Source organism: Vidua macroura, chromosome 6, assembly GCF_024509145.1.
Source record: "Vidua macroura isolate BioBank_ID:100142 chromosome 6, ASM2450914v1, whole genome shotgun sequence".
In the NCBI taxonomy this organism is placed as follows: domain Eukaryota; kingdom Metazoa; phylum Chordata; class Aves; order Passeriformes; family Viduidae; genus Vidua; species Vidua macroura.
This window is the reverse complement of record NC_071576.1, coordinates 2,588,242-2,615,929: the sequence shown is the minus strand read 5'-3', so window position 1 is coordinate 2,615,929 and position 27,688 is coordinate 2,588,242. Positions and strand designations below refer to the sequence as shown.

At 50.2% G+C, this 27,688-nt stretch overlaps 1 protein-coding gene across 2 annotated transcripts in view; it reads left to right on the top strand.

Moving 5' to 3' along the window:
• The window catches only part of TXNDC16 (thioredoxin domain containing 16), a 37,869-nt gene extending 11,375 nt beyond the window's left edge, over positions 1-26,494 (top strand). For both annotated transcript variants that reach the window (XM_053980817.1, XM_053980818.1), the window contains 13 exons: positions 1,538-1,694; positions 2,763-2,929; positions 3,259-3,319; positions 4,749-4,890; positions 5,601-5,747; positions 6,195-6,254; positions 12,614-12,782; positions 13,096-13,232; positions 17,699-17,783; positions 21,058-21,196; positions 21,731-21,891; positions 23,730-23,920; positions 24,885-26,494. In XM_053980817.1, coding sequence (XP_053836792.1) covers positions 1,538-1,694; positions 2,763-2,929; positions 3,259-3,319; positions 4,749-4,890; positions 5,601-5,747; positions 6,195-6,254; positions 12,614-12,782; positions 13,096-13,232; positions 17,699-17,783; positions 21,058-21,196; positions 21,731-21,891; positions 23,730-23,920; positions 24,885-25,165 — 1,897 coding nt within the window. In that variant the 3' untranslated portion in view covers positions 25,166-26,494. The remainder of the gene's footprint in view (positions 1-1,537; positions 1,695-2,762; positions 2,930-3,258; positions 3,320-4,748; positions 4,891-5,600; positions 5,748-6,194; positions 6,255-12,613; positions 12,783-13,095; positions 13,233-17,698; positions 17,784-21,057; positions 21,197-21,730; positions 21,892-23,729; positions 23,921-24,884) is intronic.
• Positions 26,495-27,688: the final 1,194 nt, after the last annotated feature.

Here is a 27,688-nt window from a genome sequence, read left to right as displayed (position 1 = left end):
GCTTTAGAACAGCAGGTCCTTTGTTGTGACTGCTGCTGTGACCTCCTGCAGTCAGGAATGTGGGGGAGGAGGTGGGAACATCACATGGGGTATTGCTTCCTCAGCCCACAGTGTGCCCAGCTGGCCAAGAGGCCACTGGCACCTGGCTTGTACCATCCTGTGGCTACAGAGCCAGGGCAGAGATTGTCCCCTGTGCTGGCACTGCTGAGGCCACACCTCACATCCTGGGGTGAGTTCTGGGCTCCTCATGAGAAGAAACATTGAGGGGCTGGAGCATTTCCAGAGAAGGAAACAGAGCTGGGAAGGGGCCGGAGCACCAGGAGAGGCTGAGGGAGCTGGGAAGGGGCTGAGCCTGGAGCAAAGGAGGCTCAGGGGGGACCCTGTGGCTCTGCACAGCTCCTGACAGGAGGGGACAGCCGGGGGGGTCGGGCTCTGCTCCAGGGAACAGGGACAGGAGGAGAGGGAATGGCCTCAGGCTGGCCCAGGGGAGGTTTAGGCTGGATATTAGGGAAAATTTCTTCATGCAAAGGGTTGTCCAGCCCTGGCACAGCTGCCCAGGACAGTGGTGGAGTCTCCATCCCTGGAGGGATTTAAAATCCATGTGGATGTGGCACCTGGGGACATGGCTCAGTGATGGCCTTGGCAGTGCTGGGGGAACGGTTGAACTCAGTGATCTTGGAGGGCTTTTCCAATATTAATAACTCCATCATGAGTTACCTGGGATTTTGTCACAGGCACCAGGGTGGCCCTTCTCGAGGTGCCATTCGTTCCATCCTCGCAGGATTTCGGGGAATCGTGCTGTGGCTCCCGCTAGATGGCAGGGTTGTCATGGCACAGGAATCGCCTTCATTCTCCTTAGAGCAGCGCCGCCCCCTCCCGAGCTGCTGAAATGGTGGGAGCTTCTCCAACAGGAACAGCTTCCAGCCAACCGGGGCAGCAGGATTTGAGGTCTTAATATTGCACTCTGCTCTTCCATGGAGAGCTCTTAAATCCTTACCCAAAGAAGGTGGTTCCTGTTTTCGGGGTAGGGAATGGGTGCATCGGAAAAGGAAAGTGACTTCCCAAAGTTACCCACAGTCTAACAGCAGTGATGGTGTCACAACTAACCAGGGACACTTTCCACTCTCCCAGATTGCTCCAAGCTCTGTCCAACGTGGCCTGGAATGCTTCCAGGGATTCAGGGGCAGCCACAGCTTCTCTGAGCAGCCTTCAACCCTCACAGGGCACAATTCCTTCCCAATCTCTCATCCATCCCTGCCCTCTGGCACTGGAAGCCATTCCCTGTGTCCTGTCCCTCCATGCCTTGTCCTCAGTTCCTCTCCAGCTCTCCTGGAGCCCCTTTAGATCCTGGAAGAGGCTCTGAGGTCTCCCTGGAGCCTTCTCTCCAGGTGAACATTCCCAGCTCTCCCAGCCTGTTCCACAACCCTGCCAAACCGTGGGCTTGAGGGTAATCTGTGAAACACATCAGCAAACCTGCTCCTTCTGTCAGGGCACTTTGAACCCCTGCTCAGGCTGGGTTTTGTTTCCTCTCTCACAGCCACGATGACCCCGATGTCTCTTCTGCCTGGCTCTCGTTCTGCCACTGCCAGCAGGCCACAGAGCCAGCCCAGCCCTGCAGGAGGACAGCCCTGGCACAGCCTCTGACCCTGCTCAGCATCCACAGGCACCTCAAGCTCATGGGGGCTCCCTTGGTGGTAGGACTGGGAAGGAGGAGCTGCCAGGGCCCTGGGTGGGAGGGCAGGGTGGGGATGTGAGGATGAGGGAGGTGAGAGAAGAGAGAAAGGCTGGGGGTGGGAATCTGCCCCTTCCAGGTTGGGTCCAGGCAAGGAGCAGGAATCACCAGGTGCAATTGCCTCACCAATTCAGGGCTGGCCAAAATGTAAATAAATTATTGAGGGCATTTTCCAAATGATTCTTGAGCACTGCTCAACTCAATATGAAGCTTGTTCCAGTGCTCTTGGTAAAGAAACCTTCCAGATGTTCTGTCTAAACCTCCCCTGATGCAGCTTTGAACCATTTCCACATGTTCTGTCCCTGGATACTCTGGAGATATCAGTGTTTCCCTCTCCACATCCCCTCAGGAATCTCTGGAGAGCATTGGGGTCATCCCTCAGCCTCCTTTTCTCCAAACTAGACAACCCCAAAGTCCTCAGCTGCTCCCTGCAGGAGTTTCAGCACCCTCTGGAATTTGATATCAGTCCCTCACACCCTGGTGATCACAAGGAACAGGAGGTTCCCTCCTATTTCCTCCTTCCACGGGGCAGAGAACTTCAGCAGCCTCCTGTTCCCCGTGGTCATCCCTGGCCATCCAAAAGGATGAAGAGATGAGCTGGGAATGCTCCTTCAGCCATTGTCCTGGATTAGGCCCATGGAGGGAAGGCTCTTCATCAAGCACCTCCGTGCTGCCGTGAAGCAGCACATCCAAGGCAGGAAGGGAAGGATTCCAGCTCTTGCATGTTGTGGCTGGGATTTTCAAACTGCCCCAGGGAGCGGATGCCAGCTAAATAAAAATGAGTGGAAATCTGACTTCTGGAATTGCTAAATCACAAAAAAAAGGCCCCACAAAATAAAGCCCAGGTTTTTAACAGGGAAGGTCATGACATGTCGGAACAGTTTAATTGCAGTTGTGTGGGTTCTGCTTCCATGGATGTTTTAGAATTGGGGTTGGAAGCTTTTCCCTGAGGATTTCTGTGGCTGGGGAAGAGCTGAGGTACCTTCAACTTGTGGAGCTGTGCTGCAGCATAACCCTGGCTGTTCTCCAGACAGAGGTTGCTGAGGACCCAGAGAAGATCTCCACTGTCCACTTGCAGCTCGGGTTGCCCCTGGTGTTCATCCTGAGCCAGAAAGAGACCTACGAGGCTGACAGGAGGACAGCAGAGTTTGTGGCCTGGCAGCTCTTGGGGAAAGCAGGAGTTGCCCTTTTGTTCAGGTATTTCTCTCAGGTATTTTGGGCTTCTCCTTGCTTTTTGTGGTGTTTCTGAGCTGGGTTACCCCAACACCAGGATGACAGTCAGTGGACTCAATCACACTTGGATGAAAGGCAGTAAAGCCAGGCTATATCCTGTGACAGGGTGTTTCATATTTAAGGATTTGACCATAGCTGTATTAATTTGGAAGTGTTGCTGGTTTAGGGGTGGAAAAATATTCAGACTAAGAGAGATTTTGGAGACGAAACTTAGCACTGGTGGAATTAGGGCAGAAAGAGGAGGGGTGACCTTCCAGGTTACACCATCTAATGTTGACTTTGTGTTTTGGAAGGGACCTCGTAGAGCTGAACGTTCTGCACCGGTCAAACGTCGCCCTCAAGACACCAGATGAGGTTGGGTGCTGGATTTCTTTATTGGACAACTCTTAGCTCTGGAGAGGGTGGTGGGATATGGCTCGTCTCTGGGATTGATTTGACAGCATTCCCTGAAGCTCAAGGGGAGGTGTCTTTCCACAGAGAATTGTGGAATTTCCCATCCCTGGAAGTGTTCCAGGCCATGTTGGACAGGGCTTGGAGCAACCTGGGATAGTGGAAGGTGTCCCTGCCCATGGCAGGGGATGGAACTGGGTGATCTTTAATGTCCCTTCCATGATTCCATGATTTGGGTGCTGCAGAGCCATTGTGCCTGCTGGGAAAGAGAAAACAGTGAGTTTATTTTGAGTGACATCTCCACTACCCCTTAAGGCAACACGAGGTTGTGAACTCTATCCAAGTGCAAATTCCCCAAAAGATTTGGACTTCTGAAGGCCTTAGGAAAGGTGTGAAAAGATGGGAGAGGGATTGAGTGTGAAACGAAGAGCAAACAACCAAAGGTCTGTGCTGAGCTTATGTAACCCAGTGCCTCTGGCAGTGAGCTGGGAGAGGGGCAGGGTGTGAGTTAAATGAGCTTGATCAAGATAAGTTAAACTCTGGAGGGACCTGACCCAGCTTGTGAGGCAGGCTGGAATTGGGTGCTGGCAGATGCCAGGGAACACACGATGCCCCAGATTATCTGAACTGTCCTACTGGTGATTTCAGGTGCAGGATCAGACCTGAGCATCCCCTGAGGGCTTCCCGTGGCTTGCTCAGAGATGTGCACGTTGGGTGGCTCTGGGAGGTGCCAGCACTTTGTCATTTCTCTCAGCTCCTGATGAACTTTCCATTTTCTCTCCAGTGCCTTTGTCTGAGCTGGTGCCAGGGCTGGTTTTAAGCTGACAAGGTCTCATTTCTGAGAAATCAATGTTGCTTTTTTGCTTCTTTCCATGGGTGGCCAGTCCCTGTACACTTGGGAACATTTCTCCTGGCTGAGCTCCATGAGATAAAGGATTTTTTGTGCTGGTTTCCCAGGCTGTGATGGGCTCCTTGGACCCAGCCTGACCCCTCTAATGAGGGGACATCTAAGTGGCCCCTGTACTTCCCTGCTCTCCTTCCCTGCTTGGCCACTGGGATTTTTCCTGCAGTGCTGGATCTGAGTTAAGTTGCTGGGAGATGGGGCTGGTGTTCACTTTCACCACAGGATCCCTCATAGCCACATTTACTTACATAACCACTTTTTCAATTTACAAGAAAACATCAGCCTGGAGTGAGAAAAACTCATGCACAGGAGAAATTGGGTCAAAGAAGCATTACTCAGACACTCCCCTGTTTGGCAGCTTCAGGGATCTGTGACACATCCCAAAAATAAGGAGTTGGGAGATGGTGCCCCATCAGCCTGGAGTTTGGTCTGCAGACAAAATAAGCAGAGGGGGATGTTGTGCTCCCACTGATTTATTGTTTTCCTCAGGGAATGCCAATCCAATACCTGGTCTTGGAAGACACTGATGAAGTTATAACCCTGGTGGAAGATAAGAACAAGGTCAAACAAATCCAAGAGGATGAGCAGGAGGAGGAGGAAGATGAAGATGAGAAAGAGAATAACAATCAAGGTGTGCAATTAATCAAGTGAAAAGCTGATTGTCATCAGACAGAAGGTGCAATCAGCATCAGACATGGCAAAGCATTAGAGAACACTTGCAAACCATCACAGTTATTTCATGGTGGCCACAAAGTGCCTCTTTCATTCTCTGAGGTCACTGGAATATGACAGACAGGTCTGATTTTTAGTGGAAACACCAGAGAGAAAAATCAGAGCTGTTGGAGGAACAGTTGCTGTGTGAGGGACAGGAATGTGCTTGGATGCTCCAAAGGCATGGGGGGGGGGGTTAAAGTGCTCCCAGCACTGTGTCCTCTACAAGCATCTGAAAATCATCCATCCCCTTGGAAGGGTTTGAGACACGTTTTTCTAAGAGCAGATCCAGACTTGCTTCCTCTAGGGAGAAAACTCTGGTTCCTGCAATGCAGAATTGGAAATGCATTTGTTCTCTGTGCAAAACTGGGGGTGTTTTCTTAAAAAAAAAAGGGGGGGCAGGATCCTAGAGGAGCTTAGAGTATTGTTCCAATCAAGGGAGGGCAGATGTGAGGTGGGATTGGGGCATTTCGAGGGGTTTGTCTGTGTGGCTGTGCCTCCTCTCCCCATACAAGATTTCACTCACCCCACATCTTTGCTGAGAGGTTCTGCATTACAAAATCATGCAGTGGGGTGGCCCAGGGAGCTGCAGTTCCCCCTGCCCTGGACACACCTTTGGATCCTTTGCAGATATTCAGGATGACCAGGTGGTGGAAGCAGTTTCCAGGGACAAGAAGAGAGAGCTGCCCCTGGAGCAGATCCTTGTCCTGACAGAGGAGAACTTCCACTCTTCCCTCTCAGAGGCTGCCAGGACAGTGGTGCTGTTTTATGCCAGCTGTGAGTATGAAATGTGGCCTGGCTGTCCCTTCTGTAACTTTGGGATGTTCTCTGTGCTTTCCATGATCCTAGAGAGATCCTGGAGACAAGTTTTGACCATTAATCTGTGCCACATCCTGTCTCATGGGCACTAATAACAATCAGATTAAATCAGTTCTTCTCACTGACTGATAACAGCAGATATCAATCTGATATTAAGAGATTTTTAACCTACATTTTATAGGAAAAAATGTGTGACAAGAGGGGAAATTAATGTAGCATGGACTCATGGGTTGGCCTAGACATAGGCAGAGACATGAAGCATAAAGTTAAATTTTCCTTATTTATTTCAAATCTTCCAGAGCTTGAAGCACCTCAGGATGCAGAGATTGATAATGTGACATTGTCAGGGAGCAAGGTGGGGCTGGCTGTCCCTCAGGGCTGTGTTTCCCCTCTCCTGTGTTTCAGGGGAAGCTGTGTCCCTGGCAGTGCTGCGCTCTTACTCCGAGGTGGCCGCTCACCTGAAGGGTAAGGAACCCCAGGGCTTGGGGCTTCACCTGCTCCTCTTGGCAGGAGGAACCAAGACATGGGTGGTACCTCATTCCCTCACCTGGAGCACACTCATTTTTCCTCCTCAGACTCCTAAGGAAAGCCATATCCACACCAGGTTGTTTAGGAACACTCCTTTGTGTCTGATTTAGGGATCTTTGCAGAGTCTCTGCTCCCAGGGAGAAAAACACAGGATGGGAGGAAATGGCCTCAAGTTGCACCAGGAGAGGTTTAGGCTGGATATTAGGGAAAATTTCTTCATGCAAAGGGATGTCCAGCCCTGGCACAACTGCCCAACCATTGGTGGAGTCCTCATCCCTGGAGGGATTTAAAAGCCTTGGGGACATGGGACAGTGGTGGCAGTGCTGGGGGAACAGTTGGACTCAGTGATCTTAGAGGGCTTTTCCAAGCAAAACAATTCCATGATTTTATGATCCTGGAAACATTCGAGGCAAAGTTGGATGGGGCTTGGGATAGTGGAAAGTCCAAATTCCTCTGTGATCCCATTTGCTGGGCACAGTGACTGCATCAGGGAGAATTTGGGAAGGGCCAGGGGGTGACACAGAGCAGCAAACAGCAGGAACTGTGACGTGGAACATGGAAACAGGGTCCTGCCTGTGCCCCTCAGGGCCCTGTCCTGCCCAGGCCCAGGAGATGCCCTACACAGCAGTGTGCTGGGTGGCACCTCAGCTCTGCTGGAAAAAGGAGCTGTGATTATCCCTGGCTTTGGAGGGAAACAGGACAGACAGGTGTGGGCAGGACAATGTCACATTTACAGGGATGGTGCCTCCAGGGCTTGCAGTCTGCCTCAGTTGTGGGAACTCTCACAGGTGACCACAGAACTCCATAAATAACACAGGGATGGTGAACAATCAGCAGCACTTAGAGACAGCACATCAGGGAACCTGGGAGCAAAGGCAGGAGGGAGGGATCCTTCAGGAGGGTCTGTGCAGTGTAAGCCCCACGTGCAGGCCTTCAACCCCATCCCACTCTGCTTTTTGGAGAGAGGTGGGTTCTTACATGGGCTGAATCTCTTCCAGAGGTGCCTCTTTTCTCCCCTTGGCTGCAGGGGACACTGAGGTGGCTTCATCCCACTGTGGCACAGTGGGGAAGTCACATGGATCTGGGCAAGAGCTATTCCAGCACCTCTGGAGGTGGCTGGTGCCTTCTCCTGGTACCATCATTTTTTCTCCATCAAGGCTCATTCTTCCTGGTGCTGGTGGCCCCCTGGGATTGGGCACCATGTCCTGCAGGATTCAGCAGTGGGGACATGAATGGAGTGTGCAGGGGACCCCACAGTTTTCTGGGAAGCAGCTGCAGTGGGAGTTGCTTACAAGAAGCTGTCCTGGGAATGCTGCAGGCAGTGCTGAGGGCTGGAGGAAAGCAGTTCTGCATTCATGGTCTGCATGAAGGCAAAGTCACCAGCAGCTTTGATCTGGACTGAAATCTCAGGAATAAACAGGAAGGGACAGGAGAGGTGGTGGTTGTTGTGGGGTTTCTTTTGGACTTCCCCAGCAGCCAGACCAGCTAAAGGAGCAACACAGGAGAGTCTGTGGGTAAAACCCAGCCTCTTCCCAACCCTTGGTGGGTTCTGCAGGGACAGGATTTCGCCATGTGTGTTCTGAATCACTTGATAACAATCTTGGGGCAGGGAAACAGCCACAGACAGATTCTCAGCAGAGATCATGAACTGCCTGGTATCAGAGCCTTTCCCCTGTGATCACTCAGGTCTCTCCAAAGACCCTCCAGGCCAGATGGAACGACTCCAGTCTGGTTTCCCTGCCATGACCTCGGAGCAGACACAGAACAGCTGCATTGGTGGATCTGGAGATCCTTTTTCCCTGCTGCTGAAGGAGTTTCAGGGAACTGGGAGATCCAGCTACCAGAGGAGCTGGAAAACCTCAGAGGATGCTGTTCCCTGGGCTCTCAGTGATGGCTGGATTAGGAAGAAGACCTCAAGCTGTGCAGGACTGAGAATAGAACTTGGGCTATGGCTTGGGGCACTCTCAGTTCCCCAGAAGCACTGCCTGCTCCAGGGTGGAGCTTCCTTCCCAAGGGCTGGGAATCCACAAGCAGCTGTCTGAGGAGTGAATCACCCATGCTGGAGGCACATTTTGAGTTGCAGAACCAGGTCCTGCTCCCCATGCCAATTCTTTGTGCAGAGTGGCACTGAGAACAGGCCATGTGTGATCAAACACACGGGAATGGAGGAGGCTGGAGGCTGCAGTGACCCCGTGAGTCATCCCATTCCAGATGCTCAGCAGATCCTCACCAAGTGAAGTTTCCAGCCCTCAAGTGTTTTCCATTTGCTGAGAGATCCAGTTTAGCAGGAGACAAAGAGGAGCATCTCTGCCTTGCTGAACTAAGCATGTTTTCTACCCTTGGAGCAAGAATTTTGCAGTCCCACCGGGGCTCACTGCTGCACCTCTGGTTTGCTTTTGCAAGATAGGAATTTTTGGAGGCAGCAGGGTTAAGAGCAGAGGTGAAGGTGAGACAGTGCTGAGCATTTCCTGGGTGGGTTATTGGCCTTTTTTGCAAAGAAGAGAGGAAATCACTATCTAAGAAGAGCAATATATTGTGATGAAAAATGGTTCTGCTTCCCTCCTCTGTGCTTGTGGGGTCATCTTGACCAGGGGCTTACAAAGACAGGGTGAAACTGCAGCTCAAAGGCAGGAAAATCAGCTGCATGATTTAGCAATTTATATCCATGGAGCCTAATGCTGGAGTGAAGGTTTCAGGGTTTATTGTGTGATGTTTTCCAGGTAGATGTTCCCATTCTGTATTGGATTCTTCCTCTGGAAGTGCAGCACTTTGTACATAACTTCTCTTTCATGTTGTGGCCTTTGGACCAGCTCTTCAAGTGAGCTGGTTTTTTAATACAATCATGGAATTGTTTAGGTTGGAAAAGCTTTCCAAGATCATCGAGTCCAACCATTCCCCCAGCACTGCCAAGGCCACCACTGTCCCATGTCCCCAAGTGCCACATCCACACGGCTTTTAAATCCCTCCAGGGATGGAGACTCCACCACTGTCCTGGGCAGCTCTGCCAGGGCTGGACAACCCTTTGCATGAAGAAATTTTCCCTAATATCCAGCCTAAACCTCCCCTGACCCAGCCTGAGGCCGTTCCCTCTCCTCCTGTCCCTGTTCCTGGAGCAGAGCCCGACCCCCCTGGCTGTCCCCTCCTGGCAGGAGCTGTGCAGAGCCACAAGGTCCCCCCTGAGCCTCCTTTTCTCCAGGCTCAGCCCCTTCCCAGCTCCCTCAGCCTCTCCTGGAGCTCCAGACCCTTCCCAGCTCCATTCCTTTACCTGAACATGCTCATGCACCATGCTAGTCCTGCCTTCCAAATAATTATAAGTTCAAATGATTATAAGTTCAAGGGATTCCTGGTTGTTCTTGTTCTCTATGGCATTGATGGTTTGTCTTTTCCTGGTTTTCTAAGACATCTAGGGCAGAGGTTCTTCCTGTTGCTGGGTTTAGTAGCACCTGAAACCACAGGGCAGGATTTTGTGTTCCTCTTTCACCTTTACTCCCACTCAGCAGTGACCACAGGGCTGGACAGTCCTTTGCTGAGTTACTCAGTTCCTGAAAGTTCTGCTTGTTCAGTCATAAATGAAATGGTGCAGGTTGGGGTGGGAGAGGGACCATCCTGTACCAGGTGTTTTTCAGGCCACATGGGGCTCCTTGAGAGCTCATGGTAGATAATTCCCTGACCTAATATCCAGATATTAAAATTCGTCTTTGAAAGAGCTTCAAGCAGCCTCACAACTCGATTTTAACAGGACATCAAAGCCCCATTTCCATGGAATTATTTTCCAGAGTTGGGCAAGACACAAGATGATGTGGTAAGAGATGATGAGAACCAGCTACACTGGATCAGAGGTGTAAATCTGAGGTCAGGCTTTCAGTTGGAGATCTGCTTGCAGAGTCTGGGAATGACACAAACCATTTCTGCTCTCGTGGAGTGTTTTGACAATTGCTGCCTGTCTGAGTGGATTTGCAGGCCCTTCACTTGTGCTGCTTCCTGCTTTTTCTGCACAAGGGTTTGACACAAGGCAGAACAGCAGCAAACTCCTCATGTGAACTGCAGTGCAGAGCCTCAAATGAAGGTTGCAGAAAATGGTCCTGTGGGAGGCCAAGGATAGAGGGACAAGGAGTAGGAACTCATGCTGAGGTCACCTCTGCCTTCACCCCCTTTACAAAATCCTCATGGAATCCCAGAAGGGTTTGAGTTGGGAGGGACCTTAAAGCTCCATCTCATTCCACCCCTACCATGGGCAAGGACACCTTCCACCATCCCAGGCTGCTCCAAGCCCTGTCCAACCTGGCCTGGAACCCTCCCAGGGGTTAGGGGGTCCACAGCTCCTCTGCACAAAGTTTGTGCAACGCTCAGCTGCGCTCAGTTCTCAGGAACTTGCTTTAACATTTGGTCAGCCCTCCCCACCTTGGCATGGGCTGCTGCTTGACCCTTCCCAGTGATCTCACTGCCCCTCAGAGCACCCCTGACGTGGTGTTGTTAGATTTTATTGTTTCTTTCTCGCTGGCAACTTCCAGGCAAAACTTGGTTGGGTTTTTCCTCAGGAGGGAAGTCTTCCAAACTGCTCCAGATTCTCATTTGCTTAAACCATTCCAAAAACGTGTTTCCCAGGCTGACTTGCTGGGCTCTCCAGAGGTTTCACCAGGACAGAAGAAGAGAGTTTTCTTCCCATGGGCTGCAGATGCTGTTGAGTGCCCATCCCTTTCCTGCACTACTGGTGGTACATTTGCATCCTGCTTCTCCTCATGGAATGCTGCTGTCCTTACACTTTGCCCTTCAAATTGCTTTCTGCTCCTCTAGGCTTGAGATCAAAACCAGATTGGATGTGTTTTGTTCCATCAGCCAGGCCTTTAATGAAAATAGTGATGAGAATCAGACCCAGGACAGGGAGAGAAGAAAGCTTGGCTGGTTTCACTTGAGAAAACCTCATCATCTGCCCCAGCCCTGGTTTCTGGAGGATTCTTGGCCATGGTCTGCCTCCATGTGTGTACTTGTCTCTAGGTTTTATCCCATCTTTCCCATGCTGCTTTTGAGTCCTGTTCAGAGAAGGATTTGGGGAAGGAATGAAGATTTCTGAGATAGAGCATTCCTGCCATGGGCATGGACAGTTGCACACTGTCCTTGGTCAAGCCCCTGAGGCAGCTCAGGTGAGGCTGGAAGCCAAGGGAAGGGAAGGAGTGAAGCTGCTCAGGATTTAGGTCAGGCTTAGCCAAGGACCAACAGCAGCCTGTGCTGGGCTTCACTCAGCCCAAAGATGAAAGAAAGGCTGATAAGTTCCCTGGAAGTGTTCCAGGCCAGGCTGGACTGGGCTTGGAACAACCTGGGATAGTGGAAGGTGTCCCTGCCCATGGCAGGGGGTGGAATGGGATGGAGCTTTAAGGTCCCTTCCAGCCCAAACATTCTGTGACTCCATGATTCCTTGCTGAAGGAAATGCTGGAGTTGTACAAATCTTGGGCTCGTAGAGAGCACTCAAGGAACCAACTTTTAATTTGTTTCATTTCTTACCAACCTCTTGAGTTTCTTGTGTTGGTGAGACCCATAAAAAGCCTTTCTGGGACATTTCCCAGGACCTACAGTTGGACTGACTGCTCTGTAATTCCCAAGTGCTCTTCCTTTCCCACTCCCTTACTTGTGAGACTTTCTTAAGGTCCTACAGATGTCTGCTCATGGCTTGGGTGGGATCATAGAAAATCCTGAGTTGGAAGGGATCCTCAAGGATCATCAAGCCCAACTCCTGGCTCTCAGGATGGCCCTAAGAATCCCACCCTGTTCCTGAGGGCAGTGGATGGGAGCATCTCTCTTCCATCCCCTTTAACTGGTCCATGTGCATTTGGCTTCATGCTTGAGGCAGAACAGATATTTTTCAATATTGAACAGCTTAATAAATGAAAAAAACCTTGGCTGCATCCTCCTCCTCCATCATGCCAATCTTTATTTTCCCTCTTTCCTGTAAGTGAGTGTCTGCATTATTTCTTTCTCTTGGCCTTATTCCTGAGGTATTTCCATCACCTTTCCCTACTGCCTTTTGAGCTCCTGGACAGATGTCTCAGGAGTTTGTGGTGTTGCTTGGAGTTACCAGTCCAATGTGAATGTTTCTGGGAATGAGTGATTTCAGAAGGGAGATGGGCTGTGTTCAAAGGGATTGTGTATTTGGGGCTGGATTTTGGTAGATTTCTGTCAGCATAAATACAAATATAGACAATCATATCCACTGAGCTAATAAAAAGCTCTCTTTTCCAACCAATTTATTGTTGTTTTTAGTTTTTTCATATCATTCATGAGTATTTCTTTTCCACTCTAGGAACCCCAGGGGTTTTGCTGTCCCGGGTGAACTGCTGGGATTGGCCTGGCCTTTGCTCCCAGGAGAATGTCACCCAGTTCCCCACCATCAGGATTTACAAGGAGGGACAGCAGCCAGTGACATATGGTGGCATGTGGGGAACCGAAGAGCTGAGCAGCTTCATCCTACTGTGAGTGACAAATCCCCAGTGGGACATCTGCCACGTCTTCTGTCACCATCCCTGTCTTTTTGCCTGAATTCCTTCTCTGTTATTTTTAGTGGAGCTCCCAAGGCTCTCAGTTTGGCTCAGGCTGTTCTCTCTCAGCTCCAGCACCTCTCTGGTGATAATTATCACCTTCCCAGATGGGTAATTTTTGTCTCTAATGAGGTGTCACACTTGTCCCATTGTGATGGGGCCTTGTTGGATTGAGGTTGCCCTGTTGTCTCTTCATCCCAAGAGCAGAGAAGACAACAGCCCAAGTTGTTTCTCTGCCTTTCCACAGGAGCCAAGTTTCCTGCCCGCTGAAGCTGGCCACGATGGATGAAGCAGAAGGATATTTAAGAGGGGAGTTTCCATCTGAGCTCTCATCCCACCACCACACCTCACTCCTGGGAGTTTTTAGCTCAGCCACCAGTGAAGGTTTGTTGGGATTGGTGGGTTAAGCACTCTCATTCCTGGTGGGACTGGGCTGCTTCCAGCTGTTGGAAGTTCACAACACAGCCTGCCTGGCACTGCCTTTTCCAGTTGTACAGTGAGAGGGTAGCAGGTGGTTCCAGGTGTGGGATTTCAGATCCATAGCCTGGCTCAGAGGACATTCAGCTGCCAGGTGGGTTTGCAACACCCACTGTGGGAGTAGAAACTTCCCAAGCCTGTTGTCCCTGTTGTACCTCCTGGCCCTTACCCCGAAGAGTTTGGCTCTGTCCTCTTTATGAGTCCCTTCAAAGTAATTGTAGGCTGGCATTAAATTCCCTTTAAGCCTCTGGTTTAGCCCAGATCCATCAGCCTCTTCCTGGAGTCCATGTACAACATGTCCCAGAATATTCTTCCTTAAAAAAGCAGGAGATCCACTCTTGGATCTTGCTGATTTCTCCTGAAGGAGCAGTAGCCCCAGTTCTTGTAACACACAATCCAAAAACATTTATTTTTTGTTTAAAACAGAGCAGCAATAAGGTAAATATTTTAAAAAGAAGTTTCTTGCATCAGGAGGAATGAAATGTGAACAACTCAATGAAATCCACTTGTGGATTTTGGAATAGATGGACACAGAAATGCAATGTGTTACCAAGGGAGAGGGAATAAAGCCAGTCTGGAGAGAGAACTTCAGGCAAATCACAGAATCATGGAATGGTTTTGGTAGGAAGGGACCTTAAAGCTCATCCCATTCCACCCCAGCCATGGGCAGGGACACCTTCCACTATCCCAGATTGCTCCAAGCCCCATCCAACCTGGCCTGGGACACTTCCAGGGATCCAGGGGCAGACACAGCTTTCCTGGGCACCCTGTGCCACAGCCTCACAGTTGGGAGCTGGGATCTTCCCACCCCACAGGCTCTCAGTTGCCAGCTCCCCCTGGGAATTGCTGCCTTAAAAATAGGAGAACTTCCTGATCTTGCTTAAGATCAAACTTTCAGACTATTTTTCATTTAAAAGCTCCCTTGTGCTCTAAACTTTGGTTTAATGCAAACCAAGCTACTTTCTCACTTGAGAGGGTCCAGAGGGAAGAGGGAAGAACAAGACAGGATGCCTGGAACCAACTAGAAAACACTTGGGCTGTGTTCCCTGAGCCAGCTGACAGCCAATTCTCTGCCTTCCTCTGGAGATCCAACCTGGTAAATACAGCAGGAAATCCTACTGACCCCAAAAACCTTTTCATCCAGCCCAGAGAAGCTGTGGCTCCCTGGAAGTGTCCAAGGCCAAGGTGGACAGGGCTTGGATCACCCTGGGATGGTGGAAGGTGTCCCTGCCATGGCAGGGGTTTGGAATTGGATGGGTTTTGGGGTCCCTTCCAACCCAAACCATTCTGGGATTCTACAGAGTTGTTGTTCATTTCCTTCCATGCAGACAAGAGCCTTGGAGGTTTCCAGACAGCTTTTGTGGATGCTGTAGGGTTGCCTCTTCCCTCAGGGCACATTCCATCTGCAGTCCAGCATGGCATCCTCAGCCTGGGGTAACTCAGCCACAGGGAGATGAAATCTGGGATGTCTTCTCCACCCACTTCCCAAGGGTGCTGTAGCTGTGATGCAGAACAGCCTGAGGGAGCAGGAACCTGGAGGCAGCTGTTGTGGCATCAAGCCTTGCTGGAGTCAGGAGAACCACATTGTTCCTATTATCAACCTGCAGATTTATCTGGTATTCCTAATTATTTTCTCATGGCAGAATTCCTGCTGTAACCCCGAGCAGCAGTGAGTGGAGTCATTGTCATTTCTAGTGAACTGAAACAGAGCAATGTGATGTCCTGCTAAAATCATCCTGGATGTTTTCCAACCCTTACCCTCAGGACTACGTTAACAAGCCCTTTGTGGGGTCTGAGCTAAAAGAGGTCTGGTGGAAAAATCCTAAATAAAATTTACTTGGAAGAGGCGAATGTGTTATGAGGGCAATGAACGAGGTTTTACTGGAAACTCAGAGAACTCTTAGGACAGAAATTTGGTTTTGATGCAGAAACTGGAAGCATCCTATGAAGTAAAACTGTCCTACACCCTCAGGGATATTTGAAAATACTGAAATATTTGAACATATCCCTGAGCTCTGGTGCTTCACAGGGCTTGGCAGCATCAGTGGAAGCCAAGTGAGGAAGGCAGGAGAGATGATAAAGGAGCTGCTGTGCTGGAGAGCATGGTCAGAAGATGCCTCCTTCCAGAGGGATAAAGAGTGGGGCTCAGATCCTGCTTCCCAAAACTCTGCAGGGATTTTAGACCCTTCCTCATCTGGCAGCTTGAGTCCTTCTTGTTCCCAAAGCAGTGAAGTTGTGCTTGTGCAATTCAGGGCAGCTGGGATTCCAGCTCAAGGATTGTGCTGCAGAGCATGGGCAGCCCCCTCAGGGAATTAAAATCGTGCTTTCAGGGGGACAAATTTCCTAGGAAATATTTAAGTAGTTTTTTTTGAAGTGCTTCCTGTCTGCAGTGGAGCTGTATGAATTTGTGGGGGGTTTGGGTATGAAGCAAAGAACCTGGAGAAATATGGGCTGGTGTATGGCTCTGGGTCTAGTGCAGCCAGAAATAGGGGAGAATTTGGAAGTGTGATGGGGAGGGAGGACAAAATCAGGTCAAAGAATAAGCCTGGTATTGCTGGAGGTTGTCCTGACTTAGGAGGGAATTCCTGCAGCCAGGGCTGACCCAGGGCAGCACTTGAAGACAAGCTCATATCTCAAGTGAGGATTTAGGGCTTGGTGGAGGAACTTGAGATGGGAACTTTTCTTTCAGCACTGATAAAATCAAGTAGCCAAACACCAGAAGAGCTGGAAAGCAACATCCAAGAATGATTTCTCTGTAGCAGCTGGAAAGGGACTTTGGACAATGGCCTGGAGTGACAGGACACAGGGAATGGCTTCCCACTGACAAAGGGCAGGGATGGATGGGAGACTGGGAAGGAATTCCTGGCTGTGAGGGTGCTGAGGCCCTGGCACAGGATGCCCAGAGCAGCTGTGGCTGCCCCTGGATCCCTGGAAGTGTCCCAGACAAAGTTGGACAGGTCTTGGAGCAGCCTGGGACAGTGGAAGGTGTCCCTGCCCATGGCAGGGGTGGCACTGGATGGGATTTAATGTCCTTTCCAATCCAACCCATTCAGAGATTCTATGATAATGACTGAGCCCTCAATGAGCCACTCCTTAAGGAACTCCTTCCATTTAAAAAGGAAAACAGTTTAAACAAAAGTTTATGGGCCACGTGGGAAACAGTGGAAAATACAGCTTTGAGTGTGACTGCAAAACAGGAATTAAAGAACCAAAAAGGGACCAATTGTGAGGCAGCTCCATCTATTGAGCTCTGAGTCACTGCTCCCAGGGGCTTGGGCTGGCCAGCTGTGCTGTGACAGTGAACGTCCTGAGGAACAGTCCCTGGTGTGGGACAGCAATTTTTATCATGGCTGTATCTGAGATACCCCCTTAATTCTCAGGAGAAGCCTGGCTTCTCCAAAGAGGGAGATTTCTCCCTCTCCTTGGGTCAGAAGAGCTGTTTTTGTTGCTTTCAGTTGCTCAGTGCAGAGGAGGAGGGGGGTGGTGGTGTTGAAATCCTCCTCCCTGTTCTCACCCCACCTTTGGCAGCAGCTGTCTGGAGCTCTGATCTCTGCATTTCACAAGCTCCCTGCTGTGCCTTGCATGTTCCCACAAAGCTTGGCTTTCCATGGATCCACTGCCTGAAACCACAGCTTGTGGACAAGGCTTGGAGCAACCTGGTCTGATGGAAGGTGTCCCTACCCGTGGCACGGGGTGGAACAAGATGAGCTTAAGGTCTTTTCCAACCTAAATCATTCTGGAATTCTGTGAAATTGGAGGCTTTTTATAAGGGAATAAAGCAGCTCTGCAGTCAGCTTTGTTTTGGAGCTGTGCTCTCAGTCTCAGCTGTGATCAAGAGAGCCCAGTCTGGCTTTTCCCTATCCTGCAACAGCCCCAGTCTGCTGGGAAGAGCTGGATAAACCAAGAGACACTTGAGGGAAAGGTTGGTTTATCTCCAGGCTCTTAGCCCTACTCCAGTAAAGCCATCATCCATCATTTCTCAAAGGTCACTGGGATTTATAAGATTTCTGTTTAGACTTATAATTGGTCTCCTGTTTCCAAGAACGCTTACAGACTGTAAGTCCTTAAAGACATTTCATTTTCCAGCAGTGCCTCTGTCCTGCAGATCCTGGAGGCTCAGTGCTGGTGGCTGAAGAGCAAACACTGTTCTCATAATGGGAATTTTCCCCTAATCCTTGCTCTCTGCCTGCTTCTCCTCCCATGGCCTGCAGCCCTGAGCTGCAGTAATTTCTTGGGAGCCTCTAATCCTGGTTTAGTTCCTGAAAGTCTGCTCTGGCAGGATGTTATGTGTGCAGGCATCGATCAGGTTTCCAGGAAAAAACCTCAACGCTTCTCTTCTTATTGTTTATTCTTGTGTCTTTGTCTTTTTCCAGCCAGAGAAGCTTTTGAAGAGGCAGGAAACATCCTAAGTGGCCACGTAAGGATGGGGATGTATTTTGAAGATGATGCCTTGGCTTTGTAAGTGGTTTCTCTTTTTCTTTGGGAAGAATTCAAGCTGATCTGCACTTAGTGAAAGGCAGTGCCTGGAGCAAGTGTCAGTGTGCTAAGGGACAGCTACAAGTGACTTTTTCCTGCAGGGAGAGGGGTCAGGACTCATCCAAAGGGAATTGTCACCTTGGCTCTGCCACTGGTTCTCAGCCTGTCCATGGTTCACCTTCCTGCTGTTCATATTCCCTTTCATTTTCAGTCCTTCAGCCCCCATGGATGTGGTGGTGTTCCTCACACAAACAGGAGCGAACCTTTCTGAAAATAAAAAAACAGCCTGGAAAAAATACACCATCAGTGTGTGAGGGAGGAAAAGTCCTGCCTTTCTCTTTCCATGAGGAAAAAATGATGGATGGCCACTGCAGTGCCTTCCCTTGCTCTGGTGGTTGCCCCCAGTTGCCAAGAACAGGCAGAAAAGAAGCTGCTTGTGGCTACTTGGGCTAGGAGTGGAGTGGACATTGAGTCTGGGTGCTGGAAAAGGCTTTGGAAGCTGGGAAATAAATGTTGTCTTGCCATGGAGCTGCATTCCTGGTGGAATTGCATCCCTGACTTTAAGCCAAGTGGGAGTTAATGGGATCTTAGCTGTGTCATTAAGACTCCAGCAAGGGACAAAATCCTTTGGGTTGGAGTGTGAGAGGTCCTTCAGTGCCTAGAAAGGCAGCTGGATCCAGGGGGAATCTCCAGCTTGCCCTGGCATCTCATTTCCATCAGGAATGAGCTATCAAGGCAGAGTTCAAAATCCCAGGAGGTCCTTGGCCTGTTTTCCAGGTGTGGGTTTAACAGCCTGCAGTGCAGCAGGGAATTATTTTCATTAGTTCCTCAGAGGTGTGATACATTCCTGATGAGACACGGGCGCTTCTGTGGTGAGCACAGAGAATAAAAATGCAAATACCTTGGGAATACATCTCTATTAACCAAACTGCTCCAGGCATCAGTTAAGACTTCTCTTCCCTGAGGATTTCAGCCCAGCTGAAATAGAAGGAAAAAAAAGCAGAGGACAGGGTGATATCTCAAGGTACCAGTAGAAGAGACCTTTGTTCTCTCAGAGTTGACACATGCAAGAAACCACCTCCCTGCTCCTAGAGTCTGCAGCCTGCTCCTGTTTAGCAGGAATATTTAGTGCAGTTTATATTGATAGTCCTTCTGCCAAATTTGGATTTTGGCTGTGATTTGTGGGTGAAGCTACTGTAGCTGATGGACTTCAACTGTAAGCAGAAAGTAAACACTTACAGGAATTCCTTATGCAAGAGCCAGGCTCACTTCCCTTCTTCAGAAAATGAAAAGCCATTCTTGAGCTCAGTGCCCAAGGAGAAAATATTTATGGCTACTATGGGAAGCTGATTCCCCTTTTGTGCATTCTGTAGACGTTTTCCAGATTAAAAACAGCTACAGGATACACAAAGGTTGTTGTGAGCAAAGCTGTTTGCTCAGCAGGCACCTGCTGGGCTGGTCACTAATGAAGGGGAAAAAGGCATTGAGGAAGAAATGCTTTGCATGAGGTCGTTATTTATTTCCACTTTGGTGTCAGAGATTCCTGCCAAGTATTTGTTTGCAGATGGTTTTGATTGAAATGCAAGACTTGTGTTACCCACTGAATGGTCCTGCTGTATAAATAGAAAGCTGTGGTGAGCAACAGCACAATCCCTCAGCACCAGGAAGAGGAGAAGGGATTTCAGGACAGAGTGTAGCTGGGGAATTTGGTGATTTTCTGACAGTGTATAAGATATTTCCTTATAGAATCATAGAGTAGAACCCCAGAATGGTTTAGATTGGAAGAAATCTTAAAGCCCATCCAGTTCCACCCCCTGCCATGGGCAGGGACACTTTCCACTATCCCAGGTTGCTCCAAGCCCTGTCCAGCCTGGCCTTGGACATTTCCAGGAATCCAGGGGCAGCTTCTCTTGAATCCTCTTCCAGTGCCTCACCCCCTCACAGATGTTTATCAAAGGCTGCTGAACAAGGTGATGTATTTTAGATACAGGGAACAAGAGTCCTCACTCCTCTGAGCCATGACAAGGCCAAAGAATCTCTTTAAAACCTATAGAAGTTCAATAAGTTCAAAATCCCCAAATTAAAATTTTTTAGGGTTTTGCCAGACTTAATCAACTGTAAATACATCAGCTCACGGTGAGGTTTGCAGTGGTTGTGTTTAGTCCCAGACAGATAAATGCTGTGATGGAAGATGGGACAGGCCTCCATAAGAGTAGGACACCATGGAGATGAATTATCTGCAGTTCCATCCACTTTTGATGACCTAAAGAAATTCCTCCCTGTGAGGGTGGGGAGGCCCTGGCACAGGGTGTCCAGAGAAGCTGTGGCTGCCCCTGGATCCTTGAAGTGTCCAAGGACAGGTTGGACAGGTCTTGGAGCAAACTGGGACAGTAGAAAGTATCGCTGCCCATGGCAGTGGAGTAGAACTGACTGAGCTTTAAGGTCCCTTCCAACCCAAGCCATTCTGGGATTCTTTGATGTCACAGCCTTTGAAAAATTGCCAGGAGCCTTTGAAAAAGAAATCAGACGTGACCCCAAAAACTGCAGAGGCAGCTGATTTCCCCTGTCACACCCTTCCTCTGTGCAGTGCCATCTGGAGCCTCCAGGGCTGAAGTTCCTCAAACTTCCAAAAAATTGCTGTCCTGGCTTGGTGTCCCCCCTGCGCTTTCTTTGCTCAGACTTCTCCTATTTTTGCTTTTCCCACTTTCTCAGCTTTTCTTTGAGTACCTTGAACGCTCTTGCCAGAAGGGCATTGTGAAACAAAGGATCATCTGACTACTCCACCAAGAGTTGGGTGGGTGCAGCCTGAGTGTGTTGCTCCAGTGTGGGGCTTGGACTTCACCAGCATTTTTGGGTTTCTTCACTGAGACAAAAACTGGATCTCCTGGAGGTTGTTTTGTGTGGGTTGTGTCCCTTGGATGGAATCTGAGACCTCTGTTTGCCTTGGCTGGGGAGGCAGAGTGAAGCCCTGGGTGAGTTTTTCCGTCACCCAACCATAGGTGTGAAAATGAAGGGGAAGTAGGAATAAAATCCCAGAATCCCAGGATGGTTTGGGTTGGAAGGGACCTTAAAGCTCATCCCATTCCACCCATGCCATGGGCAGGGACACCTTCCACCATCCCAGGCTGCTCCAAGCCCCATCCAACCTGGCCTGGGACACTTCCAGGGATGGGACATGTCTCCAGGAGGATGCCAGCTCTGTGTGCAGCACATTTGGGGTGTGTCCAACCCCCCTGTGCCCATCCCTCTTTTTCAGATCCCGAAAATACTCCGTGTCCCCCCCTGCCCTCCTCCTGGCCCGGAGCAGTGGCCGGAGCGTGGAAGGCATCGCTCTGTCCAAACACAGCGTGCAGGACATGGTGCAGATGATCAGATATGAACTGCTGGACATTTTTGTGAGTAAAAATAAAATCAAAATGTCCTTTTTCCATTGCAGTCATTTGCAGAGCCCTGATTATAGCGTGGAGTTCTGTGGAACGGCCGTGTCCGCTTGTTATTTTTATCGTGCCGAGTTTGTTTTTAAATTTTACGACTTGGAGTAGGGAGTCTGTACAGAAATCTACTCTTTGCTGTGTGGTCTTGGAGCAGGAGACCCTGGAGTTGAGGGACTGGCCTCAGAGTCACTCACCTGCTAGTTGTTACAGTTATTATTGGGTCTATTCCCTATTCCCAGGGTTTTTTCCACGTGCCTTTTGGCTCACATCCCCATCTCCAAGCTCACAGCTGCTCCCACAGACTTGGTGCACTTGGGTTGGGCAAAGACATCCCCAAGTGCACCAGAATCCCAGCCCTCTTCCTGTTTCCCACATTCCACACAGAGCCTGCAGCCTTGCTTAGCCCCTACACCCTCATATAAGAGCAGAAATTGGAATTTTCTCCTGTTTTCTCCTCCCCATAACCCCCAATTTCTTGTTTGTGACGTCCTGCAGCCAGAAATCACCGTGCCAAATCTGCCCCAGTACTTGCAGCTCGGAAAGCCCTTCCTCATCCTGTTCAGTGCTGGTGACATCAGTCAGGTGGAAAGCAGGGAAATGCTGAAGCTGGCAAAAAGAAGACCCCAGCAGGCGTTTGTGGCTTGCTGGTTGAACCTGTGAGTGTTTGAAAATCTCTTCTTTCCATTAACTCGCTCTGAGCCTTGCAGGAAAAAAAAAACAAACCAAAAAAACCTGAGGCTGCAATTACTGAGAACACGAGCTGGTAATGTGAATATTGGGTCTGAAATCATCAGGAGTTGGGAGGTCAAACCATTGAGCAATGGTTCACTCAGTGTTCTGGGCAACTGCAAAAATTGCCTAACAAAGTAAAATTAGTAAATATTTAATTGATTGCAGAAATCATTTTCAATAGAGGAAAATGTTCTCCAGTGCTTGTTGTAGCTTGACGCTGGGTCTGGTGTTATTTGCATTTTTGTTGGGATGGAATGAAGTGCATATGGGAAGAAAAAAAAAGGGAAACTTGCCCTCCTGGAATGTCTTATGGTGATTTTCCACCAGCAATTAGAGGGAATGACTGGTCATTGACTGGGGAAAGAAAGTTTTCATAAGAAGGTTCAACCAGAAGCCCCATAAATTCAACTTTAAAAATATTCAAGCAATAAAATTAATTTAAGACCTAAGAAATAGAAAATTGTAGGAAAGGTTTTTGTTTTTTTTTTTTATTTTTCCTATCCTCCTCTTCTTAGTTGCATTTTGAATTTTTGGCCTCTGTTTGTTTTGCCCAAGCCCAGAGAAACTTCAGTGGCTTAATCATAACGAGCTTTGAAGTCTGGGAAGCGCCGTCCAGCGTGGGCTGGAGTTTAGCTGAGGGGGAAAATGCACATGTGCTCAGAGAGAAGGGGATTGGGCTGCCAGTAATGCACCAGAAACAAGAGCCCTGGAACTTCCCCACCTACACATCTGCCTTTGCTCTGCCTTCCTGAGACACAAAAAGCCTTCCTGTGCCAGAGCAAAATGGCAATGCCACAAAACAGGGCAGAACCCCAGAAGGGTTTGGGGTGGAAGGGACCTTAAAGATCATCTCATTCCAACCCCTGCCATGCCCAGGGACACCTTCCACTGTCCAGGATATCCCGTCCAACCTGGCCTTGGACACATCCAGGTATCCAGGGGCAGCCACAGCTTCTCTGGGCACCCTGTGCCAGGGCCTCCCCACCCTCACAGGGAAGAATTCCTTCCCAATATCCCATCCATCCCTGCCCTCTGGCACTGGGAAGGCACTCCCTGTGTCCTGTCACTTCATGTCCTTGTCAAAAGTCCCTCATCCTGGAAAGAAGCCCTCATTCCCAGGGCAAGAGCCAGCTCAGATCTGAAGCCTTATAATAGTTCTGGAGTGTCTCAGCACCTCTGTGGGCTTGCTGTCCCTCTGTCTCAATGTCCTGTTTCCACTCTCTGTGTCACCTGAGCAATTTGCCTTTCCATCCCTGTGGAGCTGCAGTGGCAGCAGCTGGGCTGGAAGGGGCTGGCAGCTGTCCCTGCAGACAGGGTTTGACCCTGGGGGGCTGCAGGACCTGTCCCACTCTTCTCCCACCTGTTCTTAGAACCTTAAGGTGGAAAACATCTCCCACCTTCCTACAGAGTTTGTCCTGCTCAAGGATTTCTTCACACATCCAGGCTGTTGTCTGCTCTCTCTCCATTGGATCCTAACAGGTTCCTTAAGCACCAGGCTCATTTACAGTGCTTAGAATCAGAGAATTCTGGAATGCTTTGGGTTGGAAGGGACCTGAAAGCCCATCCTTGGCCAGGGACACCTTCCACAGTCCCAGGTTGCTCCGAGCCCAGTCCAACCTGGCTTTGAACACTTCCAGGGGTGATGCTTCTGCCATCCCACCAAACTGTGCTTTGCTGAATGTGACCCAATGGCTTTGGTGGTTTTTTTTTTTGCCTCTCAGTCCTGTTGTGGTGCCAAACCTGAATCTCCTCTTCCCAACAGGAAGAAGACTCCAGTGGGATATGGAATCCTGAGGACTTACTTTTCCACCACTCCTCCCTTGCCCGTTCTCCTCTGGGTGAACCTCCATGCCGGGGGTCAGGTGTTCAAGTTCCCCTCAGAGCAGTCCATCACTGAGAAGAACATCTTGTCGTGGCTGGAGAAGCTCCAAGCAGGACTGGAGATTCCCAGCAGTAAGTGGACACAGGTTTATAACGTTCCCAAGCACACACTGTGAGCTCCAGTGTGTTTATGAGAAGATACTACGTGCAATAAATTGTCTGCCCTGGAATTTAATGATGGAAAAACCAGCTCTGCTTGTTAGAGCTGCAGAAGTACAAATAGTCCAGCCAAGAGAGAATGCCCACACTCACAAGTTTGCTTTGGGACTGTTTAATGCTCAGAGCCAAACGTGGATAGTTTGGAACCAACGTCTTTTCCCTGTGATAATCCCTAAATCTGGCTGTGTTTTCCCATTCCCAACTGCAGCTTGCTAATAAAAAACCTCCCAGCTCCCAGCTGACAGGGTAAGAAGTAGCTGCTCTTTAGGCACCTTCCTGCATTTCTTTTGGGATGGGAAAGGGTGAGGAAGCTGGTGTTTAACTGGGGTCTTTAGGACATAAAGGGTTGGCTTGTGCTGTGAAGCTTTTCACTGCATCCCTCCTGTCTTGGTCAGCCTGATGAGGCTTTGGAGGAAGCCAGCATGGATCTGTCTTGCTCAAGAGAGCTGGAGAGGGATTAGGACAAGGGATGGAGAGAAAGGACATGGGGAATGGCTGCCAGAGGGCAGGGATGGATGGGATACTGGGAGGGAATTCCTGGCTGGGAGGGTGGGGAGGCCCTGGCACAGGGTGCCCAGAGCAGCTGTGGCTGCCCCTGGATCCCTGGCAGTGCCCAAGGCCAGGCTGGACAGGGCTTGGAGCCACCTGGGACAGTGGAAGGTGTCCCTACCCATGGCAGGGGTTGGAATGATGTGATCTTTAAGGGTCCCTTCCCACCCAGATTGTTCTGTGGTTCTATGATCTTTCATAAAATATTTTAAATGTTGTATTCATTAGAAAGGGGGGGGGGGGGGGGAAGTCATAATTCCTCAGGGAAATATCCATGGAGATGGGGCATAACTCTTCACTGCTAACTGGGACTGTATTTGCTGCTCAGGTACCTTGTCTGAGGAAGACTGGAAGCCACCACTCCCTGCCTACGACTTCCTCCAGATGATGGAGCCATCCGTGCCTGAGCTGTCCCCCCAGCCTGGGGACACGCCAGCACAGCCCAAAAGCCCCGGAGGGGACCCTGCCGGAGGGGACACTGCCACCCGGGAGGAGCCAGCCCAGGAGAGCCCAGCAGAGGAAGTTGGTTCCCCTGGGAGGGGCCTGCGGGGGACGGCCCCGAGGCTGGCAGCGAGGGACAAGCAGGGCAAGAGGCACAGCGAGCTCTGAGAGCTGGGGTGGGGGGAAGGTGTGGGACTGCCCTGGAAAGCCTGGCACTTCCCCAGCCTTTTCTCCAAGGAGAGAAGAGGTTTCAGCTGTCAAGGAATGGTGAAAGGAAAGGCCACTTCCTGCTGCTGAGTGCTGGGGGCTTCTGAAGCCAGGGACGTGTCTGTACATCCCACTTGTTGTTCCCTGGCTGCTGTTGGGAGCTCATCAAGCAACAAGTTACACTGGAAAAGACAATTCAGCCCTGCTCTGTAGATTCCCCAAGTCTCAGAGTCACTTCAGTTGCCCCTGAGCAGGAAGGGGTGAGTGATTCCAAGATAAAAAGCCCATTTCTCTCCTCCCTAGTTGCAGGAGAAGCTCTACTGATGTGTGACAGAAAATCCTGCAATTCCATCGGCATTGGAACCATGTGGAGCCAGCATTCCACCACTCCAGGGCTGCTCCAACCAGCCCCCAGCTGTGTTTACACCTGACTTGTGACCCAAATTCATGAGCGTGCTCATCCTCGCAGGGGGAGAAGAGGAGGATCTGGTAAAAGCAGATTTATTCCAGGGGCCAGAGCTCAGGTCACACAACAGTCCTGAATAGCTGGGACAAAACTCTGCCAGCAAATCCCAAGGGTGGGCAGGTTGGGAGGTGGCTTTCCTCACTGCTGGCATTTTCTTGGTCACAAGCCCAGGGGGCTATTTGCAGCCTCGATTTGTCTTTGCTCTCGGTGACAGCAGCGAGGTTGGTGCCTCCTGTGCTGGGAGTGGTGCAGGGAGCAAGGTCTGTGGAAAGCTGAGTGCTGTGGAAGAGGGGAGGGTGATGAAGGGCAAGGCTGGACCCTTCCAAGGTGGGGTAGAGCTGCTTCACATCCAAAACTTAAATGGAGAGATGCAAAAGCTGGGGAAGTGGATTTCCAGCCTCTGCACATCTCCTGGGGACAAGAAATGGCAGGAGGTTGAAAGCAGATGGTCTTTAAAGTCCCTTGCAACCCAGACCATTCTAGGATTCCGTGACCATCCCTTCAATGAACATCTCCCTTCCACAGCACTGCTGAGATGTGCTGGGAGAGTCAGATCCTCTTCCAATCCTTAGGGCTCTGAAATTACTGGGAAGAGGAAAAAATCCTGGTAAGGGACTGCTAAGAGCATTGCAAACTCAGTATTTCTCATCCTGCAAGCAGCACACGTGGCTGTGAGTCTTTTGAAATACCCAGAAATAGATTATTAGTCCTGGGCTGTCCTGGAAGCCCTTAATTGAGAGAGACCATTTTTGGACTGAGTGACAGGCTTTGAGCCAAAATGTATGTATTTAAAGGAATAAAGTGCAGCCTGCTGATCAAAGGCATTATTCCCAAGGGAAGGGTGTGAGCAGATCCTTCGTGTGTTCCCATCATTCTTCTGCTCCATAAGGTCCTTACGCCGCTGATTTCCATAAACTGAACACTGTTCATTTCCCATGCTGCCCCTGATCATCAGCATCAAATCCCAGAATGGGTTGGCATGGAAGGGACCTTAAATCCCATCCCATCCCACCCCTGCCATGTGCAGGGACACCTTCCACCATCCCAGGTTGCTCCAAGCCCCATCCAAGCTAGCCTGGAACAATTCCAGGGATCCAGGGGCAGTCACAGCTTCTCTGGGCACCCTGTGCCAGGGCCTCCCCACCCTCACAGCCAGGAATTTCTTCCAATTATCCCATCTAACCCTCCCCACTGGCAGTTTGAAGTGCAATAATTGGGTTTTTCATTGCATCTTAAATAAACTCCATCTCCAGTAGGCTCCTCTGCATCTGTTTTGGGTGGTGGGAGCAGGGGGCCTCAGCAGCAGGATCCTTTCCTTCCCCAGGGTTTGTGGAAAACGAGGAGCATTCCCACGTCCCTGCTCTTATCCACGTGTCCCTTTCCAGGCACAGCCCTTCTCCGGAGCAGGACTGGGGCAGGAGTTTGTCAGTAGGGGTCAGTGCCACATCTCCGTTGTGGCTCTGCAAATCCCTGCCTCTCCCAGTGCTGCTGGATTGAGGCTGGAGCGACACCACCGGAGCGCTGGAGGTCAGGAGCAGCTTCCCGGTGGGATCCTGAGGGGCCGAGCCTGGATAGTCCCAGCTCTGCTGGCTCCATCCCCAACATCACCAGGGGGATCCATCAGCTCCAGCCTCCCAGGCTGGGCTGGGATGCCCAGAGCCCTGAGCTGAGTCCACCTTGCAGGTGCCAGCACAGAAACTTGGGGAGGGATGTGCTTATCCATGTCCCATCACTGCCAGAATCCAGCTGGACTGCCAGCTCTGGTTTTGCCAGCTCTGGATTCAGATCATGGTCCTGGACCACATCAGGTGGCTTGTGGTTTTTTGGGGTTTTATATCTCAACACAAAATGTCTTTTCCACTGTGTAGCCCAAACAGGCACTCGGGGAAATCCATGGAGGCAGAAATGTGCCAGGTTATGCATGGACAGGGGGAAAATGTTAGGGATACTGAGGGCAGATTGATGGGGGTCTGCATCCCAAAATTTCCTCATCCTCTAGAGCAAATGCTCCAGTACCT